Source organism: Chiloscyllium punctatum, chromosome 46, assembly GCF_047496795.1.
Source record: "Chiloscyllium punctatum isolate Juve2018m chromosome 46, sChiPun1.3, whole genome shotgun sequence".
In the NCBI taxonomy this organism is placed as follows: domain Eukaryota; kingdom Metazoa; phylum Chordata; class Chondrichthyes; order Orectolobiformes; family Hemiscylliidae; genus Chiloscyllium; species Chiloscyllium punctatum.
Window position 1 is genome coordinate 48,901,727 of NC_092784.1, and position 21,471 is coordinate 48,923,197.

The following is a 21,471-nucleotide window of genomic DNA, read 5'->3' on the forward strand; positions in this document are numbered from 1 at the left end:
GTGATACTGTGTGTCAGTGGTGGAGAGAGTGTGTGTTTGTGGATGTGGTGCCAATAAGTGGGCTGCTTTGTTCTGAATGGTGTCAAACTCCTCAAAATGTTGTTGGAGTTGCACCTATCCTGGCAAGTGGGGTATATTCCATTACATCTCATCACATAGAATTGTGTCTGGTAGATGATGGACAATATTTGGGGAGTCAGGAGGTGAGTTACTCTTTGAGCATTCCTAACCTCTGACCTACTCTTGTAGCCACTGTGTTTATGTGACAAGTCCAGCTGAGTTCCTAGTCAATGATATTTCACAGGATGTTGATAATGGGTGACACCATTGAATGTCAAGGGATGGTGGTTAGATTGTCTTACTGGAGATGGTCATTTCTTTGCATTTATGTAACTCCAATATTGCTTGCCACTTGTCAGCTCAGGTCTCGATATTGTCCAGATCTTGTTGCATTTGGACACGGACTGCTTCAGTATCTGAGGAGTCATGAATGGTGCTGAACATTGTGCAATCATCGGCTAACAACTACACTTCTGACTTTATAATGAAGGGAGGGTCATTGATGAAGCAGCTGAATGTGGTTGGGTCGAGGACACAAACCTGGCGAACACCTGCAGAGAGGTCCTGGAGCTGAGATGACGGACCTCGAACAACCACGACCATCTTCCTTTGTGCCAGGTATGACTCCAACCACTGGAGAGTTTGTCCCCGATACCCAGTGATTCCAGTTTTGCTAGGGCTCCTTGATGCCCCACTCCGTCAAATGCAACATTGATGTCAAGGGCTGCCACTCTCACCTCACCTCTGGAATTCAGCTCTCTTGTACATGTTTGAACCAAGGTTGTAATGAGGTCAGGAGCTGAGTGGTCTTAACGGAACCCAAACAGGGCATCACTGAGCAGGTTAGTGCTGAATAGGTGCTGCTTGATCGCACTATTGATGACATCTTCCATCACCTCACTGATGATCGAGAACAGACTGATAGGTGACAATTGGCCGGGTTGGATTAGTCCTGCTTTTTAGGTACAGGACATACCTGATCAATTTTCCTCATTGTCGGGTAGATCCCAGTGTTGTAACTGTGCTGCAACAGTTTGGCGAGGGGAGTGGCAAGTTCTGGAGCACAAGTCTTCAGTACTATTGCCAGAATGCTGTCACGGCCCATAGCCTTTGCAGTATCCAATGTCTCCAACCATTTCTTGATATGACATGCAGTGCATCGAACTGACTGAAGACTGATATTTGTGATGCTGGGTACCACTGGAGGAGGCCGAAATAAATCATCCACTTAGCACGCCTGTCTGAAAATTGCTGCAGTTGAGATTGGGGATATTTGTGGAGCCTCCTTGACCAGTGAGTTGTTTAATTGTCACCACCATTCACGACTAGATGTGGCAGGACTGTGGAGCTTAGATCTGATTCGTTGGTTGTGGGATCACTTAGCTCTGTATATCACTTGCTGCTTATGCTGTTTGGCATGCAAGTAGTCCAGTTCGGTAGCTTCACCAGGTTATAGAGTCATAGAGGTGCACAGCATGGAAACAGACCCTGTGGTCCAACCCGACCATGCCGACCAGATATCCCAACCCAATCTAGTCCCACCTGCCAGCATCCTGCATGAAAAAGTTGCTGCATAGCTCTCTTTTATATCTTTCCCCTCTCACCCTCAACCTGTGTCCTCTAGTTCTGGACTCCTTGACCCCAGGGAAAAGACCTTGTCAATTTATCCGATCCATGCCCCTCATGATTTTATACACCTCTATCTCTCAGCCTCTGATGGTCCAGGGAAAATAGCCCCAACCTCTCCCTATAGCTCAAATCCTCCAACCCTGGCAACATCCTTGTAAATCTTTTCTGAACCCTTTCAAGTTTCACAACATCTTTCCGATAGGGAGACCAGAATTGCATGCAATATTCCAAAAGTGACCTAACCATCAACATGACTTCCCAATTCCTGTACTCAACACTCTGACCAATAAAGGAAAGCATACCAAACGCCTTCTTTACTACGCTATCTACCTGCGACTCTACTTTCAAGGAACTATGAACCTGCACTCCAAGGTCTCTTTGTTCAGCAACACTCCTTAGGACCTTACCATTAAGTGTGTAAGTCCTGCTAAGATTTGGTTTCCCAAAATGCAGCACCTCACATTTATCTAAATTAAACTCCATCTGTCACTCGTCAGCCCACTGGCCCATCTGATCAGGATCAATCTGAAGTAACCTTCTTCGCTGTCCACTACACCTCCAATTTTGCTGCAAACTTACTAACTATTCCTCTTATGCTCACATCCAAAACACTTATATAAATGACGACAAGTAGTGGACCTAACGCCGATCCTTGTGGCACTCCACTGGTCACAGGCCTCCAGTCTGAAAAACAACCCTCTACCACCACCCTGTCTTCTATCTTTGACACCTCATCTTCAGGTATGCTTGGTGTTGCTCATGCACTCTCCATTATGCCAGGGTTGATCCTCTGGCTTGCTGGTAATGGTTGAGTCGGGGATATGCTGGTCCATGAGGTTACATCTTGTGCTGGGTACAATTCTGCTGTTGTTGACGGCCCACAGCACTTCATGGATGCCCATGAGTTTCTATATCTACTTGTAGCCTGACCCATTAGTAAGGTGATAGTGCCACACAACATAATGGGGACATTCTCACTGCGAAGGTGAGACTTTGTCTCCACAAGGACTGTGCAGTGATCAGTGTCATGGACAGATGTATCTGCAGCTGGCAGATTGGTCAGGATGAAGTCAGGTATGTCCTTCCCTCTTGTTGGTTCCCTCATCACCTGCTGTAGACCCAATCTAGCAGCTATATCCTTTAGTACCCCACCAGCTGGATCAGTAATACTGCTGCTGTAGCACTCTTGGTGGTGGATATTGAAACTGCCCACCCAGAGTATATTTGGTGCCCATTCTACTCTCAGTTCAACGTGGAGATGTATTGATTCATCAGCTGAAGGAGGACGGTATGTGGTAATAAACAGGAGATTTCCTTTCCCATTTTTATCCTGAAACCATGACACTTCATGGGGTTTGGAGTCAATGTTGATGATTCCAGGGCAACTCCCTCTCCACTGTATCCCACTGTGCCACCATCCCTGCTGGGTATGTGCTGTCAGTGAGACAGGATGTATCTAGGGATGGCGATGACAGTGTCTGAGACATTATCTGTAAGGTATAATTCCATGAGTATGACTGTCAGGCTGGTGCTTGACTATGCTGTGAGATAGCTCTCCCAATCTTAGCACTAGTCCGCAGGTGTTAGTGAGGAGGACTCTGCAGGTCGACAGGGCTATTCCTGCCGTTGTCTTTTCTGGTGCCTAGGTTGATGTCAGATGATCCGTCTGGTTTCATTTCTTTGAGACTTTGTAGCAATTGGTACAGCTGAATGGCTTTCTGGCTATTTCAGAGGGCAACTGAGAATCAAACCACATTGCTGTATGTCTGGAGTTACATGTAGGCCAGACAAGGTAAGGACGGCTGATTTCCTTCCCTAACGGACATTAGTGAACTCGTTGGGTTTTCTCCTGACAATTGACTCATGGTCATCATTATGTTCTTAGTGCCAGATTTTTAAAAAAATTGAATTCAAATCCCACCATCTGCTGTGGAGAGATCTGAACCCAGTTTCCCAGAACATTCGCTGAGTTTCTGAATTAATAGCCCATTCTCATCAAATGCCAAGATTTTTTGTCAAATGCCAACCTTAGATGGTGCTCCAGCAGCTAGTGTCTTCCTTCATTAGCCACCAGTATCCACTCCTATTAACATATGATGCCTATGTTATCTGAGGGGTTTGCCTGAGTTTGATAACACTGGGTGTTTATATCCGAGCTGGTATTGGTAAGGGATAGCTGGTGCAGCTTGTGTGTGTTCTCCCTCAAACACATCTGGAGGACGTGTTACAACCGTTAAGAGAGGTTACAACCGTTTCCTAATCAGTGTGTGATTTACATAAGCTATCGTGGGGTGCTTTTAGAGTGAGAAAACAAATCAGATGTTTGTCAACCTGCAGCCCTCAGATATCTCTCTGTTTCAGGGGCCCCTCCCTCTGAGCTTGTGAATGCTTCTTCTGCACAGTGTGCGGAAGATCAGAGGCAGGTCTCTGCTGCTTTCAGGTCTCCCCTGAGGAATGAGATTGCCATTTGACCCACTGTGCCAGTGTTGCCTCAATGAAAAGGCTCTTGCCCCATGTACCTTCCCTGCGACCCTGCAATTCTTTTGCCCATTTCAAATAATTTTTCAATCCCTTTTTGAAAGTTGGAATCAGCTTTGCTTCCAACACCTTCCAGGCAGTGGATTTCTGATCGCAATAGCTCACTTCTGATTGATTTTCTTTGTATATTGTTTCCGGTTCATCTTCCATTCACCTTCAATCTATGTCTTCAGCCACTAGAAATTGCTTTGCCCTATTTCAAGGTTTACAGTGTGTAAAAAGGCATTCGGCCCATCATGATACTCTAACAAAGCCCTTCAGGATCATGAATACTCTATATCATATCCCCTCAACTTCCTCTGCTGTAAGGACAATAACCTCAGTTTCACTCCACATAATCAACATGAAGGCAGATGAGAAAGAAAAGGGTTTTCAACACAATGTCAGCAGTGAAAGCATATAGCCCATGTTAAAAGATCTGTGTAAGAGTAATTTATGCTTCACACAATCCTTTTTAGGTCAGCTGATCCCCTCGGGCCTCTTAAACCTTTCAATTTATATTCTTGCTCATGCATTCCTAACTCCAATGCCTTGTCGTAGCTCCACATCTTGTCATAAATTATTAGACAGTAAGAACTAGCAACAAAGTTCAGCCATTAGGCCCATCAAGTCTACTCTGCCATTCCATATATTTCTCAACCATGTTCTCCTGCCTTCTTCCAATACCCTTGGTCCCCTTACTAATCACGAACCTATCTCTGTCTTAAAGACACTCAAAGCTCTAATTATTTCTCAGCATCTGTCGTCCTTCAGGAAAAAGATTAAACTTCACCTGATAAATTACTTCTTGATTTCAAGATAACTTCTATGGAAACGTAGTAAACAGGAGCAGCTTTACCAATTAGTCTGTAAAGCTAGCTCCGTTATTCTATGTAATCATGGCTGATCCTCAATCGCAATGCCATACTCCCACTCTTTCCTCGTATATCTTGATGCCTCTAGTGTCTAGAAATCTATTACCTTCTTTAAAATATTCAGTGATTTTGCCTCCAGCACCTCCTGTGATACAGAACACTCCTAGCTTGTGCCTTGTAGATAGTGGACAGGCTTTGGGGAACCAGGAAGTGAATTACTTGCTGCAGGCATACATTCTGACATGTGAGGAGTTCAGTTCAGTTTCTGGTTAATGGTAACCCCAAAGGTACTGATAGTGCGGAATTAGCGATGGTAATGCCTTTGAATGTCAAGGGGCAGTGGTTAGGTTGTCTCTTATTGGAGATGCTCATTGCCTGGCATGAATATTACTTGCTACTAGTCAACCCATGCCTGGATATTGTCCAGATCTTGTTACATTTGAACATGGAATGCTTTCGTGCCTAAGGAGTCACAAATGGTGTTGAACATTGTGTAATCATTGGCAAATGTCACCACTTCTGACCTGATGATGGAATTTACTGCACATCTCAGTCCTAACTGTGTCCTTAGATTGTGACTCCCTATCCTACATCCTTCCCTGCCAGGGGATACATCATCCCTGCTAATCACCTTGTTCTTGATGTCCCTATTGGAGAAAATCATTTTCTTACTTCATTGTACAGATTCCTTGCATCATTCAAAATACCTGAGTTAGCTCACTCCTTGAGATTAAGGGCAACACTTTTTTGACTTTTTGATTTCCTTCAGGAATTTGTGTACCTGGACTTTATATTACAGGCATTAACATTTAACTTAATTTCCTCAAATACAGTCGTAGAGTCATACAGCACGGAAACAGACCATTCAGTCCAACCACTTCATGCTGACCATAATCCTAAACTAATCTAGTCCCACCTGCCTGTTCCTGGCATATAGCCCTCCAAACAGTTTGAATTCATGTCCTTGTTCAAATGTTCTAAACATGCTAACTGTCCCTGCACCCATGACTTCCTCTAGAAATTCATTTCACTCACAAATTATTGTCCATGTAAAAAGTTGCCCCTTGTGCGTTTTAACCTTTCCTTTCACTTTATAAATGTACCCCCTAGTCTTGAAACTCCTACCTCGGGAAAAGACACCTACCATTCACCTTATATGCACCCCTCGTGGCTTCATAAACCTCTACAAGATCATCCCTCAACCTCCTAGGCTCATTAAATATTTTTATTTTCATTAGAATAAAATGAACTGGTATGCATGGTCATACCTTGACATGTCAACTAGCTACGGAGAAGTTAGTTGAGTTTTCTATTTTCTCTTCCGTGTCAATGCTTCGAGAATGAAGTGACCCAGCTCTTATTCCTCTGGTTATGAACATGAGTGGGAGTTCTAAGGTGTTTTATTAAATGGCATTAAGAGAGGAGGACCCATAGACAGTCACCAGAACTGACAAGAGGGAGGGAGGGAGGAAGTGGACACTAGATATAACAATGCAAAGAAAAGAGGAAAAAAGACTAAGATGACATCAGAGAGAAGAGATTGATTGTTGAGCAGCTACCATTAGTGACTGTGTTTCAACTTCAGTAAATCATTGTGAAGATTTCTCCTCAGCTCAGTCCTCAGGCATTCTGGTTTTGAATTGTGACCCCAGTTCTAGACTTATCTCCGTGTCTATCCCTTCAAGTAATTTGAGAGTTGAAATGAGTTGACCTCTTACTCTTTGAAGCTGGAGAGAAAACAGGCTGGTCCAAACACGATGGGCTGAATGGCATCTTTCTGCGCCATTAGAATTCTGTAATCTGATGACATAGCAGTGGGTAGCTCTGCCGAGATCTACTCTAGTTCCAACCTCCTAGCAGTCTCAAACACATGATCTATCACAGCATACCCTCTCGCTACGTTTCCTGTTTGCAGAGACAGGACAGCTATTATAGGAAATACATTCTCAGAGAGCTCTGTGTTTTGCCTCATACATAAGACCTGGCAGGATAGGCACTGAGAAACTGGAGAATCGATAATACAGAGAGGGCATAGTCTCAGAATGGACAGCGTGACCATTTAGGACTGAGATCAGGAGGCTCTCTTGCCTCAGAATGCTGTGAATCCATGGACAAAGAATCCCTACAATGTTGAAGCTGGCCATTTTCCTGATGAAGGGCTTTTGTCCGAAATGTCGATTTCGCTGCTCGTTGGATGCTACCTGAACTGCTGTGCTCTTCCAGCACCACTAATCCAGTATTTGGTTTTCAGCATCTGCAGTCATTGTTTTTACCTTATTCAGCCCATCAAGTCCACTGACCTCGGAAGAGCATCCTTCCCATACCCCTCCCCGTTCACCATAACCCTGTATTACCTATGGCTAACTTGCATCTCCATGGACACCATGGGCAACCTAGCATGGCGAGTTCACCTAACCTGCACAGCTTTGGACTGTGGAGGGAAAACAGAACAGCCGGAGGAAACCCATGCAGATGGGAGTTGAACGTACAAACTCCACATTGACAGTCACCCAAGGCTGGAATTGAAACCGGGTCCCTGACACTGGGAAGCAGCAGTGCTCACCTCTGAGCCACCAGGTTATGGGTGTTGAATCATCGAATGGATAAAAGATTGGAAACGACTGGTCTTTGTTTTCTCAGAGAATCAGTGGATATGCAGAGTGGAAAAAGGGGAGTTAAGGTCAGTGATTAAACTGAGTTGAGAAGAAGGCTCGATGGACTGTATGGATCCCTGCTGTTCCTATTTCTTATCACCTTGTATCTCCAATTTCTATCACTGGCTGTGTGTGTCAGCTCTAAACCCTTCTGCACCTCTCTCCTCCTATCGAATGCTCCTTAAGACTTAGGCCTACACATAAGCCTTTGGAGATCAGTGCTCGCCTTCACCCCTGCATGAAGTCATTGTTTGACTACGGTCCTAATGAAATGTCTCATGAAGTTGTACAATGTTAAAAGCTGCTATATAAATGGAAATTGTTGTTGCCAGCATGGCTAAAAACAGATCCAATTCCACATAAAATTGATGAAGATGTCAAGAGACCTAGGTTTTGTTTTCACTCAGAGTTCAGTTAAAGGAAAAGGTAGCAGTGGATGGAGTTCATGTCTGGAGAACCTAAGGGCATTGGTTGCATCATCGAAGACCTTGATGTGTCCAGAGGCAGCTAACTATAAGTACAGACCGCTAGGCAGCAAAAGAATGGGTCAGCCCATAACTAAAACCCAGAATGGAACACCAAACAACCTAAACAAGAAATACACGCCTCTCACTACAAGCTGTGGTTTGGTCGTGTGAAAACCACAGTCCAAGCTGTATACAAATTACCCTGAAATTACGCCATGAATTAGCTAAAAATGTTGTATAGATGAAGCCCGTTATCTTTTGAGGGGGAGGTTGTATTGCGACTGGAGTAAACATGCATCTATTGTCAGGTTTTGTAGCTCCCCTGCCAGATCTCTGTCTTGATGGGGGCATGTGTCATTGAAAGCTGGCCATGCTCAGTTGAGAAGTCTGATCTTTCTTGTCCATCTTGCTCAGAGATGTCTTGGAATAGAATCCCTCCAGCATGGAAGCTGGCCATTTGGCCAATCAAGTCAAGACTGACCCTCTGAAGAGTGTCCCATCCTGACCCACCTGCCTCCCTATAACCCTGCATTCCCCATATTAAAAACAATGACTGCAGGCCTTTATTCCTGATGAAGGGCTTTTGCCCGAAACGTCGATTTCGCTGCTCCTTGGATGCTGCCTGAACTGCTGTGCTCTTCCAGCACCACTAATCCAGAACCTGCATTCCCCATGGCAATCCACCTAACCTGCACATTTTTGGACCGTGGAAGGGAACTGGAGCACCCGGAGGAAATCCACCAGGACACTGGGAGAATGTGCAAACTCCACACCAACAGTTGCCCGAGGCTGGAGTTGAACTTGGGCCAGCAGCACTGTGAGGCAGCAGTTCTAACCACTAAGCCACAGTGATCGTGTTGGAGATGTGAGGAGTACGAGTCAGGCTGTTTCACTGATACTGTAGAAATGCTTCTGACAGAAATTCATGGCCCGAAACGTCAGGCAGATTCTTCCAACCTCAATAGTGGTGAAATAGAAGGCGCTGAAAATGTGTTGCTGGAAAAGTGCAGCAGGTCAGGCAGCATCCAAGGAGCAGGAGAATCGATGTTTCGGGCATGAGCCCTTCTTCAGGATTCCTGAATTCTGAAATGTCGATTCTCCTGCTCCTTGGATGCTGCCTCACCTGCTGCGCTTTTCCAGCAACACATTTTCAACTCTGATCTCCAGCGTCTGCAGTCCTCACTTTCTCCTGAAATAGAAGGCGGTCAGGAATTAATTGAGGCCAGGACATTGTGTATTCTATCTCCTCCACCTACAACCCTCAGTCAGGCTGAACCTCGGGGCAGCAAGATCCAAACTCAAACTTCTCACCCTGCCTTCAACTGGGTCACATATGTGGGTAATTGAGGAGGGGACTAGAACTCCACTGTGATTAGGCCACCCCACCTCGCCAAGTGACCAAATTCCAGAGCCTGCCCCATCCTTGGAATTTGTTATTTGGTAAAAGATCTATTGGATTTCCTCAGAATTTGCAGCAAGGATCTCTCCTTGATTCTTCAACCAGTACATTGCCAAGAGAAGATTCCGATTTTTAACCCTATTATCTCTCCAAGACCGGCAACTAGGAGGCCACCACACACAAAGTCAGCAATGGGAGGACCAGGTTCAGGCTCAGGACCTGTAATAAGGCCCCAAAACCCTGTGGCAGAACCGTGAATGGTAATTTTTTAAAAAATTCATTCACAGGATGAGGGTGTCACTGTCTAGGCCAGCATTTATTGCCCATCCCTAATTGCTCAGAGTGCAGTTAAGAGTCAACCATATTGCTGTGGGTCTGGAGTCACATGTAGGCCAGAACGGGAAAGGACATTAGTGTACCAGATGGGGTCTTTCCCCTGACAATGGATTCATGGTCACTTAGACTCTCAATTCCAGATTTTTATTGAATTCAAATTCCATTATCTACTGTTGGATTCGAACCCAAGTGCCCAGAACATTACCTGGGGCCTCTGCATTAATAGTCCAGCAATAATATGAGCAGGCCATTGCCTCTCCATAATGACTGTTGTTATTCTGTTAATTGAATTTGCATTCTTCAGTTACCACAATGTGATTCATGTCAAGGAGATGAAGGATTATCAGGGATGTAGAGTTGAGGCTAAAATGGCAGTGAGCTTCTTGAGAGTTGTTGGAGCTGGTCTCATCCAGACAAGTGGGGAGTAGCTCAACACACTCCTGACTTGTGCCTTGTAGATAGTGGATGGGCATCAAGGAGTGTGGAAGTGAGTTACTCACTGCAGGGTTCCTACCCTCTGACCTCCTCTTGACAAAGGCTAGCCCTTCTATATAGGCTTCAGTTTACAATGAAAAAGGGTGATGCTACACATGAAATTATTGTTAATTGGATCCAGTGTAGGACCTGAAGCTGTATTCCTGTATTACTCACTATTGTGACGTTCCAAAACCGTTGCGATTGATGGCTACAGAAATCCCAAGAACAACAGCAGGTAGCACGTAACCGATCGTGTACAGATGTACGCTCCTGATTACTGTTTTTCGAGAGACTTTCACCTTCCGCAGATCTCTCATCATGAGAATAAGGTGCAGTCCTTCCAAAAACATCCAGGCAAATGCCGCCAGGAAGAGGTAATGCAAGCTCCCTGCTATTATAGCGCACACCATCTGAAAAAAGGAAGATGATTCCAAGATTCAATTGATTCTTGTTCATAGGATCCCTACAATGTGCAAGTCCACACCAATCCTCCAAAGAGCACCCTACCCTATTCCTGTAACGCTGCATTTCCCATGGCCAATCCACCCGACCTGCACATCTCTGGACTGTGGGAGGAAACCCACGCAGACAGAGGGAGAACATGCAAACTCCACACTCAAGGGTGGAATTGAACCTGGGCTCTGCTACTGTGAGGTAGCAGTGCTAACCACTGAGCCACTGTGCCAGTTGCCTTGAATAATTCCATCTTTCTCATGTCTAAGTGATTGATAACAGCTGAGAAAGGACTGTAGACTTACTGATGATAATTTTAACTGTAGGCAAAAATATATGAGTTGACATTGGAGCTGATGGTTTTGATCCATCAGGACAGGGTATGCAACAGTCCGGGTATATCTTCCTTAGTTCTGATATCTCAGTGTTGCCCCATTGTGCTGTACAGCCAGTCATGTGTGTCACTGTTGAAATTGCGGATGTACAGAACCCAATTTGTATACAGCAAGCTCCGAAACAGTGATAAGCTACATGACCAGAGAGCTGGCTCTTGGTAATCTTGACAGAGATAAATATTAGCTGGGAGACCCCCACTCTCCTGGTTTTATTTGCATTAGGACCAATTAGGTGCCCAGCAGGCAAGGGGAAATTGAGCCATATGTAAGTGCCTCATTGGAATAACAACCCCTCTGATCACGGAGTCACCAAATCGTTACAGCATGGAAGGAGGCTATTCGGCCCCTCGTGCCTGCACCGACTCTCCGTGCTCAGCAATTTACTCAGGGCCATTCTCTCGACTATCTCCCTGTAACCCTGCACACTGTTCCTTTCCATACCATGGCCTAATTCACCACTCCCACTCAGCAGGCTGGCAGTACACTGAGTAGTCACCATGTGGGGAAGCTTCCACATGTCATTTTGCCTCCTTTACCAATTACTGTCAATCTGAAAAAGCCATTAACACACGGACACAGTTCTGAGACCCTTACATTTCCCTTGAAAAATAAGTAAAAGGTGTCGGTCCGAGATGCAGTGAGACTAGTCAAACTACTTGACGTTAAGCAAACACAATTTATTTAAAGACTATTGTTAAAAAACAAAGAAAGAGGAATTTAGAATAACTAAACAGCATATTAGATACTGAACATGAAAGAGCAGTATAAGCCCTTCGGCCCTCGATGTTGCGCCAACCTGTGAAACAAATCTGAAGGTCATCTCACCTACACTATTCCATTGTGATCCATATGTTTATCTAATGACCATTTAAATGACATTAAAGTTGGCGAGTTTACTACTGTTGCTGGCAGGACGTTCCATGCCCTTACTACTCTGAGTAAAGAACCTACCTCTGATATCTGTCTTAAATTTATCACCCCTCAATTTAAAGCTATGTCCCCTCATGCTCACCATCACCATCTGAGGAAAAAGGCTGTCACTATTCACCCTATCTAACCCTCTGATCATCTTGTACCTATTACTAATTAACTGTTCCAATACAGTAACTTCCTAAAAACACAACTTTTGACAAAAATGAAAATTCAGACACATATCCTCACATGCAACTCTCCAATCCAGAAGGAACAACAATGAAAATTCAGAGAGAACAGCAGCCAGGAGACATTCACTGAAGCTTCCAACTCTGTTGAGACCCAAATAGTTTCTGATGTTACCCAGAAATCCTAGTCTGTGAGAGCTGACCACATCCAATCAGGCTGTTCAACAAAACCCCAAGGCCTTCCAAGCCATTTGCTCAAGTGGTCTTCAGTAGGCAACTCCTCACCTCTTGTTCAATCTCTCTCATAAAAGAAACCAGGACAGAATAATCTCTTAAAGCTACAGCATCATCACAGAGGCCCTGTTTGCCTTGCTTGGATAGATGCAAAACAACCCATGGCAACTATTTTGGAACTCCCCCAGTGACTTAACCAAAATTAATCCCTCAATTAACATCACAAAAAATAGATAATCTGGCTGTTAAACACACTGCTGACTGTTAGAGTTTGTTGTATGCATATTGGGTGTGGCATACCCACAATAAAAGTGTGTTCTCTTAGTAGGGAGAAATGACTGGTGGTTGTTCAATCTGCAGGTCATTGTGTCTTAGGCAAGGGGAGAGGTGGAGAAGCAGAACCCTTCATTGTTAACCTCAGTTTGCTGTGGAAATTGAACTCATGCTGCTGGCATCGCTAACCAGCCAGTCAACTGAGCTAACCCAACATCACATACGGAGTTTCAACAGCTGTAAAGTATATTGGCTGTTCAGTGAATGTGGAAAGCACTACATAAATGCAAGTCTTTGGTTTGTTTTAAGTTTAATTCCCTAATGATAAGACATTCCCTTGAGATTGCAAATTAAGTCTTTGTGAAAGTACACCTCACCAAATGGAAAGGTCCTCTGACTTAAAATCCTTGCAGTTATGAGGAATTCAGGCGGAAGTTACTGCATTTAAACTGCTGTGTGGGGTTTGCACGACACCTCAGGTAAGCTGTGCTATTGACAGCTTTGACCATTCTCATTATAGCTGGAGAGTTGTTTTTGTTGGTTAGTGGCCACCCCGATTACTGCGGTTAGATTCTGTTGTGGTTTAAGTGCAGCTTGCTTGCATCTTGTTTCCAGATGCAGTGCAGGGACCTGACATGTGTTTCTGTTTGCAATTTTTCAAGGCTTTGTCTCCCACCATTGCTGATACCTGACACAAAAATTCCAACATTAATGTGCATAGTGAGTGCTGAGTTGAGAGTGATTTTTTTTGTTTCATTCTTTTCATCCAATGTGTACCATCCGGTTATTTTAAGGCCATAAGACATAGGAGCCATGAACAAAGTAGGCCATTCAGCCCATTGAATCTACTCTGCAATCCATGGTTGATAACCTGAACTCTGCCTTTCTGTCCCTTTCTTCATCACCCCTTATTAATATCCCTGCATGAAATATATTTGATGACCCAGCCCTCTGCAGTGAGGAATTAAAGAATTCCACAGATTCACTGCATTCTGAGGAAATAAATCTCTTCAAATGGGCCTCATTTTAAATACACTGTGTGTGGCTCCCCCCACCCCCAAACCAGAGTTAATAGTCAGACAGTGTTGGGTATCATAGAATCCCTACAGTGTGTAAACAGGCCATTTGGCTCAATAAGTCCACACCTACCCTCTGAGCAGCATCCCACCCAGATCCATTTTCCTACCCTATTACTCTACATTTCCTCTGACTAATGCACTAACTGTGACATCCCTGAATGCTATGGACAATTTAGCACGGACAATCTACCTAACCCTGCACATCTTTGGACTGTGGGAGGAAACCAGAGCACACAAAGGAAACCCATGCAGACATGGGGAGAATGTGCAAACTCCACACAGACAGTCACCCGAGGCTGGAATCAAACCTGGGTCCCTGGTGCTGTGAGGCTGTAGTGCTAACCACTGAGGTACCAAGATGGGAGTGAGGTTACTTTGACTGAGCCCACTGCAAAGGTTCATCAGAAGGCCATTAGGCCAAGGTTTAGATGTGATGTCTGGCACAACCTGGAGACAGTAAGGACTGCAGATGCTGGAAGTCAGAGTCAATAGATGTGGCACTGAAAAAGCACAACAGGTCAGAAAGCATCTGAGGAGCAGGAAATGGCGAGAGGAACAGACAGGAGATTCTATGGTGGTGAACAAGACTTCTGGATGGTATTTTGTCTCGGATCGAGTCGATAGGATCCTTAAAGGGGAGGGTGAGCAGCCAGAAGTCATGGTACACATTGGTACCAATGACATAGATAAGCAAAGGGATGAGGGCCTGAAAAGTGAATATGGGGAGTTAGGTTAGAAGCTAGAAGGCAGGATGAACAGAGTAGTAATCTCAGGATTGCTACTGGTGCTATGGCCTCATGAGACAAGGAACAGAGAACAAGTGCAGATGGACACACGGCTGCAGAGCTGGTGTAGGATGGAGGACTAGATACGTGGATCACTGGGATAGCTTCTGGGCAAGGTGGGACCTGTACAAGGAGGACAGGTTGCACCTGAACTGGAGGGGCACTATATCCTGGGTAGGAGGTTTGCTAAGCTCTTCGAGAAGGTTTAAACTAGTTTGGCAGGGAACTGAAGCTACGGATTAGAGGATGGGGTAGCTAGAGAACATCCAGATATAGCATGCAGAGAGTCTGTGAGGAGGGACAGATAGTTGATCGGGCAAAGGTGCAGCCAGTGTGATGGGTTGAAGTGTGCCTATTTTAACATAAGAACTGTCAGGATGAAGGGTGACGAACTTAGAGAATGGATCAGTACTTGGAGCTACGATGTTGTGGCTATTATGAAAACTTGGATATCATGGGGGTAGGAATGGTTTTTGGATGTTCCAGGGTTTAGGCTCAAAGGGGGGGGGGGGGGGGGTGCGGGAGGGAGGGGGGGAAGTAAAAGAGGTGAAGGAGTGACATTGATAATCAGGAATAGTATCATAGTTGCAGATAGGCAGGTCAGAAACAGGAAAGGAGCAGTCAATGTACTGGGAATTTTCTACAGCCCCGTCAATCACAACAGAGACACAGAGGAGCAGCAGATTGGGAGGCAGATTTTGGAAAGATGCAGAACTAACAGGGTTGTTGTCATGGGTGACTTTAACTTCCCTAATATTGATTGGAAACTCCTTAGTTCAAATAGTTTGGATGGAGCAGTTTTTGTCAGGTGTGTCCAGGAAGGATTCCTGACTCAATGTATAGATCGACTAGAGGGGAGGCTGTATTGGATTTGGTGTTGGCAACAAACCAGGTCAGGTGTCCGATCTCTCACATTTCAGTGATAGTGATTACAACTGTCTGACTATACTAATGGAGAGGAATCATAGCAGAAAGTATAAGAAAGTTATTAATTGGGGGAGGAGAATTACAATGATATTAAGCAGGAACTGGGGCACTTTAATTGGAACAGATGTTTTCAGTGAAATGTATGATAGAAATGTGGAGGTTCTTTAAGGAGAACTTGCTGATAGTGTTGGAAAGGGTTGTCCCACTAAGGCAAGGAAGGGATTGTAGGTTGAAAGAACTGTGGGTGACAAGGGAGGTGGAACATCTAGTTGAGAGGAAGAAGGAAGCTTACTTAAGATTGAGGAGGCAAGGATCAGACAGGGCTCTTGAGGATTGTAAGGTAGTCAGGAAGGAACTGAAAAATGGACTTAGAAAAGCTAGAAGGGTGCATGAGAAAGCTTTAGCTGGTAGGATTAAGGAAAACCCTAATGCATTCTACATTTATATGAGGAACAAGAGGATAGCCAGAGTGTGGGTAGGGCCAATCAGGGATATGGAGGGAACTTGTGCCTGGAGTTGGAGGTCCTTAATGAATAATCTGCTTCAGTTTTCACCAGTGAGAGGGACCTTGTCATTTGCAAAGACAGCGTGAAACAGGCTGATACGCTCACAGGTTGATGTTAAGAAGGAAGATGTGCTGAAAAGTTTGGAAAACTTGAGGATAGTTAAGTCCCCTGGGCCAGATGAGATATACCCAAGGTTACTACAGGAAGCAAATGAAGAAATTGCTGCGTGTTTGACAATGAGCTTTGTGTCCTCACTGTCCACTAGAGTAGTGCCAGATGATTGGAGGGTGGCAAAGAAAGGGAATAGGGATAACCCTGGGAACTACAGACCAATCAGTCTTATGTCTCATGTGGGCAATGTACTGGAGAAGATTCTGAGAGACAGGATTTATGATTACTTGGAAAACCAGAGTTTGATTAGAGATAGTCAGCATGACTTTGAGAGAGGTAGGTCATGCCTCACTATCCTGATTGAATTCTTTGAGAATGTGACAAAACACATTGACGAAGGTAGCACAGCGAATTTCGCTATTCGGATTATTGATATTCGGATATTGGATTACCTGAAGGAGATCTTGAAGTCCCAATAGAAACATTTCAAAGACGTGTTTCCAACACAGATCCTGTCTTTTGTTTACAGTGATTAAAAGTGAACTCGGCTTCCTGAAATTCTACCGAGAACAGTCCTGGACTGATGGGAGCCCAGGCACTGTCTCCAAATGACTGACATCCCACCCTCTCTCTCTCTCTTCCGTCACTTTCCCTGAAGTTCCACACAGGTATGTACTCTAAGCCCCTTACCCAGATAATCTCTCCAACATTGCCCTGTACAGGGCAAAGGTGAAATCTGTCAAAAGGTTGCAGTAAAAGGTTGTGTGTGTGTGTGTAAGTAAAATTTGGAGAATCATGCATTTCCCCCCCAACCAAAAGGCAGCAGCAGCAGTCTTGTTGTTGATGTGCAATTCGCTGCTCCTGAGAGGGGTGAGAGGGGGCACAAGTGGATGGGGGGGGGCGTGGGCGGTGTTGGACATGGTTGGGGGGCAGGTGGAAGAGCAGAGTTGGACAGGTTTGGGGGAGGCCAGTGGTGACTGTGAGGATGGGGATGCACAGGAGGCGGTGTTGGATGGGGTTGGGGTGGGCAGGGTGGGTAGTGTTGGACTGTGTTGAGGGTGGGGGTTGTGTTGGGAGGGGTTGGGCGGGGGATGGAAGTGTTGGTGGGGGGGTGGACGGGGTGGCAGCATTGCGGGGCGGACGGGGGATGACGCTGGACGGATTGGGGGGGGGGGGGCAGGGGCTCACGCACGGTATGCTGCTGCTGCTTTGTCGCCTGAATGGGAGCAGACATTACAGAAAACTCCAATCCCCAGAGAAAAAGCATTGAACCAATTAACTGAATTATCAATTACCGGAACGAAATAGTGCCCACGCATCTCGTTTGGATAATTGAGGTTCCTCTGTATTTGGTGTTTGATAAGGTTCCCCATGGTAGGCTCATTCAGAAAGTGAGGAATGGGATACAGGGAAATCTAGCTGTCTGGATACAGAATTGGCTGGCCCATTGAAGACAAATGGTAGTAGATGGAAAGTACAGAGAACTTCTATTTTCCGGCATTCGATTATCCGAATATCAGATTATCTGGCAAAATCGCATGGTCCCGATGCTTGGCCAAACAATGTTATCCGGCATTCGATTATGCAGAATTCAATTAACTGAACAAAATGCTGCTCAACCATATTCTTCGGATAATCAAGGGTTCTCTGTCTTCTGCCTGGAGCTCGGTGACAAAGTGGTGTTCCACAGGGATCTATTCTGGGACTACTAGTCTTCGTGATTTTTATAAATTATTTGGATGTGGAAATGGATGGGTGAGTTAGTAAGTTTGCTGATGACATGGAGCATTGTGGAGTAGTAGATAGTGTGAAGGGCTGTTGTAGGTTGCAACAGGACATCGACAGGATGCAGAGCTGGGTTGAGAAGTGGCAGATGGAACTGAACCTGAAAAAGTGTGACGTGATTCACTTTGGAAGGTCAAATTTGAATGCAGATTACAGGGTTTAACGGCAGGATTCTTGGTAGTGTGGAGGGACAGAGGGGGCCTTGGGGTCCATGTCCATAGATCTCTCAAAGTTGCCACGCAAATTGGTAGAGTTGGTAAGAAGGCGCATGGTGTGTTGGCTTTCATTATTTGGGGAATTGAGTTTAAGAGCCACAATATTATGCTGCAGCTCTAAAGCCTTGGTTAGACCATACTCGGAATATTGTGTTCAGTTCTGGTCGCCTCATTACAGGAAGGATGTAGAAACTTTAAAGAGGGTGCAGAGGAGATTTACCAGGATTCTGCCTGGACTGGAGGGAATATCTTGTGAAGTAAGATTGAGGGAGCTAAGACTTTTCTCATTGGAGCGAAGAAGGATGACAGATGCTTGATAGAGGTGTACAAGATAATGAGCAGCATAGGTAGAGTGGATAGTCAGAGACTTTTTCCCAGAGCGGAAATGTCGATCATGAGGGGGAATAATTTTAAGGTGATTGGAAGAAAGTTTGGGGGAGATGTCAGAGATAGGTTCTTTACTCAGAGAGTGGCGGCTGCATGGAATGCACTGCCGGCAGTGATAGTAGACATTTAAGTGACTCTTGGATACGCACATGGATAATAGTACAATGAAGTGTATGTAGGTTAGTTTGATCTTAGAGTAGGATGAAAGGTCGGCACAACATCAAGAGCTGAAGGTCCTGTACTGTGCTGTATTGTTCTAGGTTCTAAAGTCAATGTTTCAGGCAGAAACTCTTCATCAGATTGATTTTCCTCCTCCTCAGATGCTGTCTGACCCACTCTGCTTTTGCAGCTTCATACCTATTGACTCCAGCAGAACCTATTCCTTTACTTTTCTGCTCATGCTATTTGCTTTCCTTTACACCAGACACCAACTTGAGAATTTCACAGGTTAGAATTAAGTGAGGCTCCAACTGACATTATCAGGCCCAATGTCTGAAACTGGATAAGTTCCTGGCCAGGTTTTAATCTGTTTGTGCCCAGTTTTCATGTGGGAGTTAACCTTTTGAGGTCATTTAGGAGTCGTGCTGATCTGTTTCACTTTTTTTGTCTTGAACTTTTTGCAACATCTGGTGGCCATAGTCATTTCAGGAAAGAAAGTCAATGATTCTCCCAGCAAGTGGGCCTTCATTGTCTCGAGGCAACAGATGTAGGACAGCAAACTATTCAATTCTACAGCCATGCCCGATTCCTTGGAAATACAGCTTTCAAATGCAATTTGAAGAAAGAAAAGAGGCCATTCCACTAATTCTGATCAATAAAGGCATTATCTAGCTTAATTCTGGTTTCTAATTCTTGGTCGATAATGCTCTCACACCTCAAGTGTATATTTAATTAATTTTCAAAGGTGGTGGGAACCTCTATCTCTACCACCTTTCAGGCAGTGAGTTTCAGATTCCCACATTGTCTCAGTGAACGATTTATTCAACAATCCGCTTTAATCTTTCCCTGGTTGGCTGGACAGTTAAGTTTGCAATGGCACCAATAGCATGGGTTCAATCTCCACACCGGTTAAGATTACCATGAAGGAATCTCCTTCTTAACCTCTCCTCTCATCTGAGGTGTGTTGACCCTTGGGTTAAACTACCATCAGTTGTTTCTCTCTCAAATGGAGTTGATTTTCAGTTGCGATCTGGGCAATTTGAGATAGGCAATCCATATTGGCCTAGCCAGAGATATCCATAGCCTGTGATTGATTCTTTGGCAGAGTGCCTCATCCAACAAACACCAAGGCATCACTTGGCTGGTGGTGAAAAGTGCACTACCTGTGAGATCCTTCATGTATATATGGCCTCTGCGCCACTGAACACTGCCCTTGAAGCAGAGGTTAGAGACTTTCTCATATCTCCTGCCTGAATGTGCTACTGCAAAGGAAGTCTGGAGAGAGATGCAGTGGTTTTTAATTGAGGTTCGTCCCGAGCAGCTCTGTTACACTGGACTCTGTGCTCTACGGTCTGTTACCCGGGACGCACACTGAGACAAACATTGATGCACCCCGATGCTCTTTGGTCTGCCTGAGACTTGCTGGTCTTCTAGAGCAAGAAGCTGATCTCAATCGAGTGTTGCAGACTGCCACATTCAGAGGACTATGGGCTAAGGGACACACTCAAGTTTGGGGCAGCTGCTGCCAAGGTGCAGTGGGGAAAGACCACTGTCTGAGGTCTTCCTGTTTAAAGTAATTGGGTGTCTGTTCAGTTATTGGACCCTCGCAGTGTCTGAAATGTGTGTAAATAGTTCAAGTTAAGAGATGCCTTTGGTCTGTTTGTTAGATAGACTTAAACCCCAATGTTTGTTTGTTTCTGCATATTCTACTGTACAGAACTGAACTGTTTTAGTGACAATGTATATGAAGATATTTTTATCAATAAAGTATATTTTTGAAATAAAAGTAAAAGATTACTTTTAAAATTGAGCGAGCAGTCCCTTGGTCTGGTAAGACTTTGGTAACTAACTTATACCTAAATACGATTGACTTCTTTGTGAATGGAAATATGGCCTTTCTATACATTCTATCTGGGATATCTTGTCACACGAGGCAAGACCTGCCACTAGGCACAAATCCCACTCTAGGACTCGATCCACAACTAAGATGTTTTTAAAACACAACCAAACATGGGTGGGTATCAATTTGAAAATACTTCCAACACACATCAATGGTTGACAGTAAAAGTGGGAGAGATTCCTCGTCAGCTACATAATAGCAAGGAGTCCCAACCATCACTATCCTTAACTCTGGACTCAGCTATTTGGGTGCCTAGATGGAGCTCTTAGAAGCAACCATGCAGTCCATCTCGTACTTGCACAGTTTTAAAGTCCTCCCCACCCTCACTCAAAGATGACAAACCAAGTCTATCCACACTTTTTTTCAGAGCTATCCTTATAAATCACTTTGGTAACCCATCTGGTATGATCAGTCATTGTCGTAATGGTCTGATTGGAACTGTACATGGTATTCTAGCTGTAATCTAACTTGTAAATTATACAGCTCTAGCAAAATAACCCTAACTCTAATACTCTAGACTTTGGACAACATTGGAAAATATTCCAAATATAACTTGGGTTCTTAAGTACATGTCTCTGCTACCTTCAGAGATCTCCAGACAGACACTACAAGTTCCCTCTGTACCTCTGATGAAAGCAAAATACTGCGGATGCTGGAAATCGGAAACAAACACAAATTATTAGAGAAACTCAGCAAGTCTGGCAGCATCTGTGGAGAAAGAAACAGAGTTAACTTTTCGAGCCCAGTG

General features: G+C 44.7%; 1 protein-coding gene across 2 annotated transcripts in view; it reads right to left on the reverse strand.

Moving 5' to 3' along the window:
* LOC140468017 (adhesion G protein-coupled receptor E3-like) overlaps positions 1-21,471 on the reverse strand; it is an 87,433-nt gene that overhangs the window by 15,782 nt on the left and 50,180 nt on the right. For both annotated transcript variants that reach the window (XM_072564166.1, XM_072564165.1), the window contains exon 12: positions 10,589-10,824. In XM_072564166.1, coding sequence (XP_072420267.1) covers positions 10,589-10,824 — 236 coding nt within the window. The remainder of the gene's footprint in view (positions 1-10,588; positions 10,825-21,471) is intronic.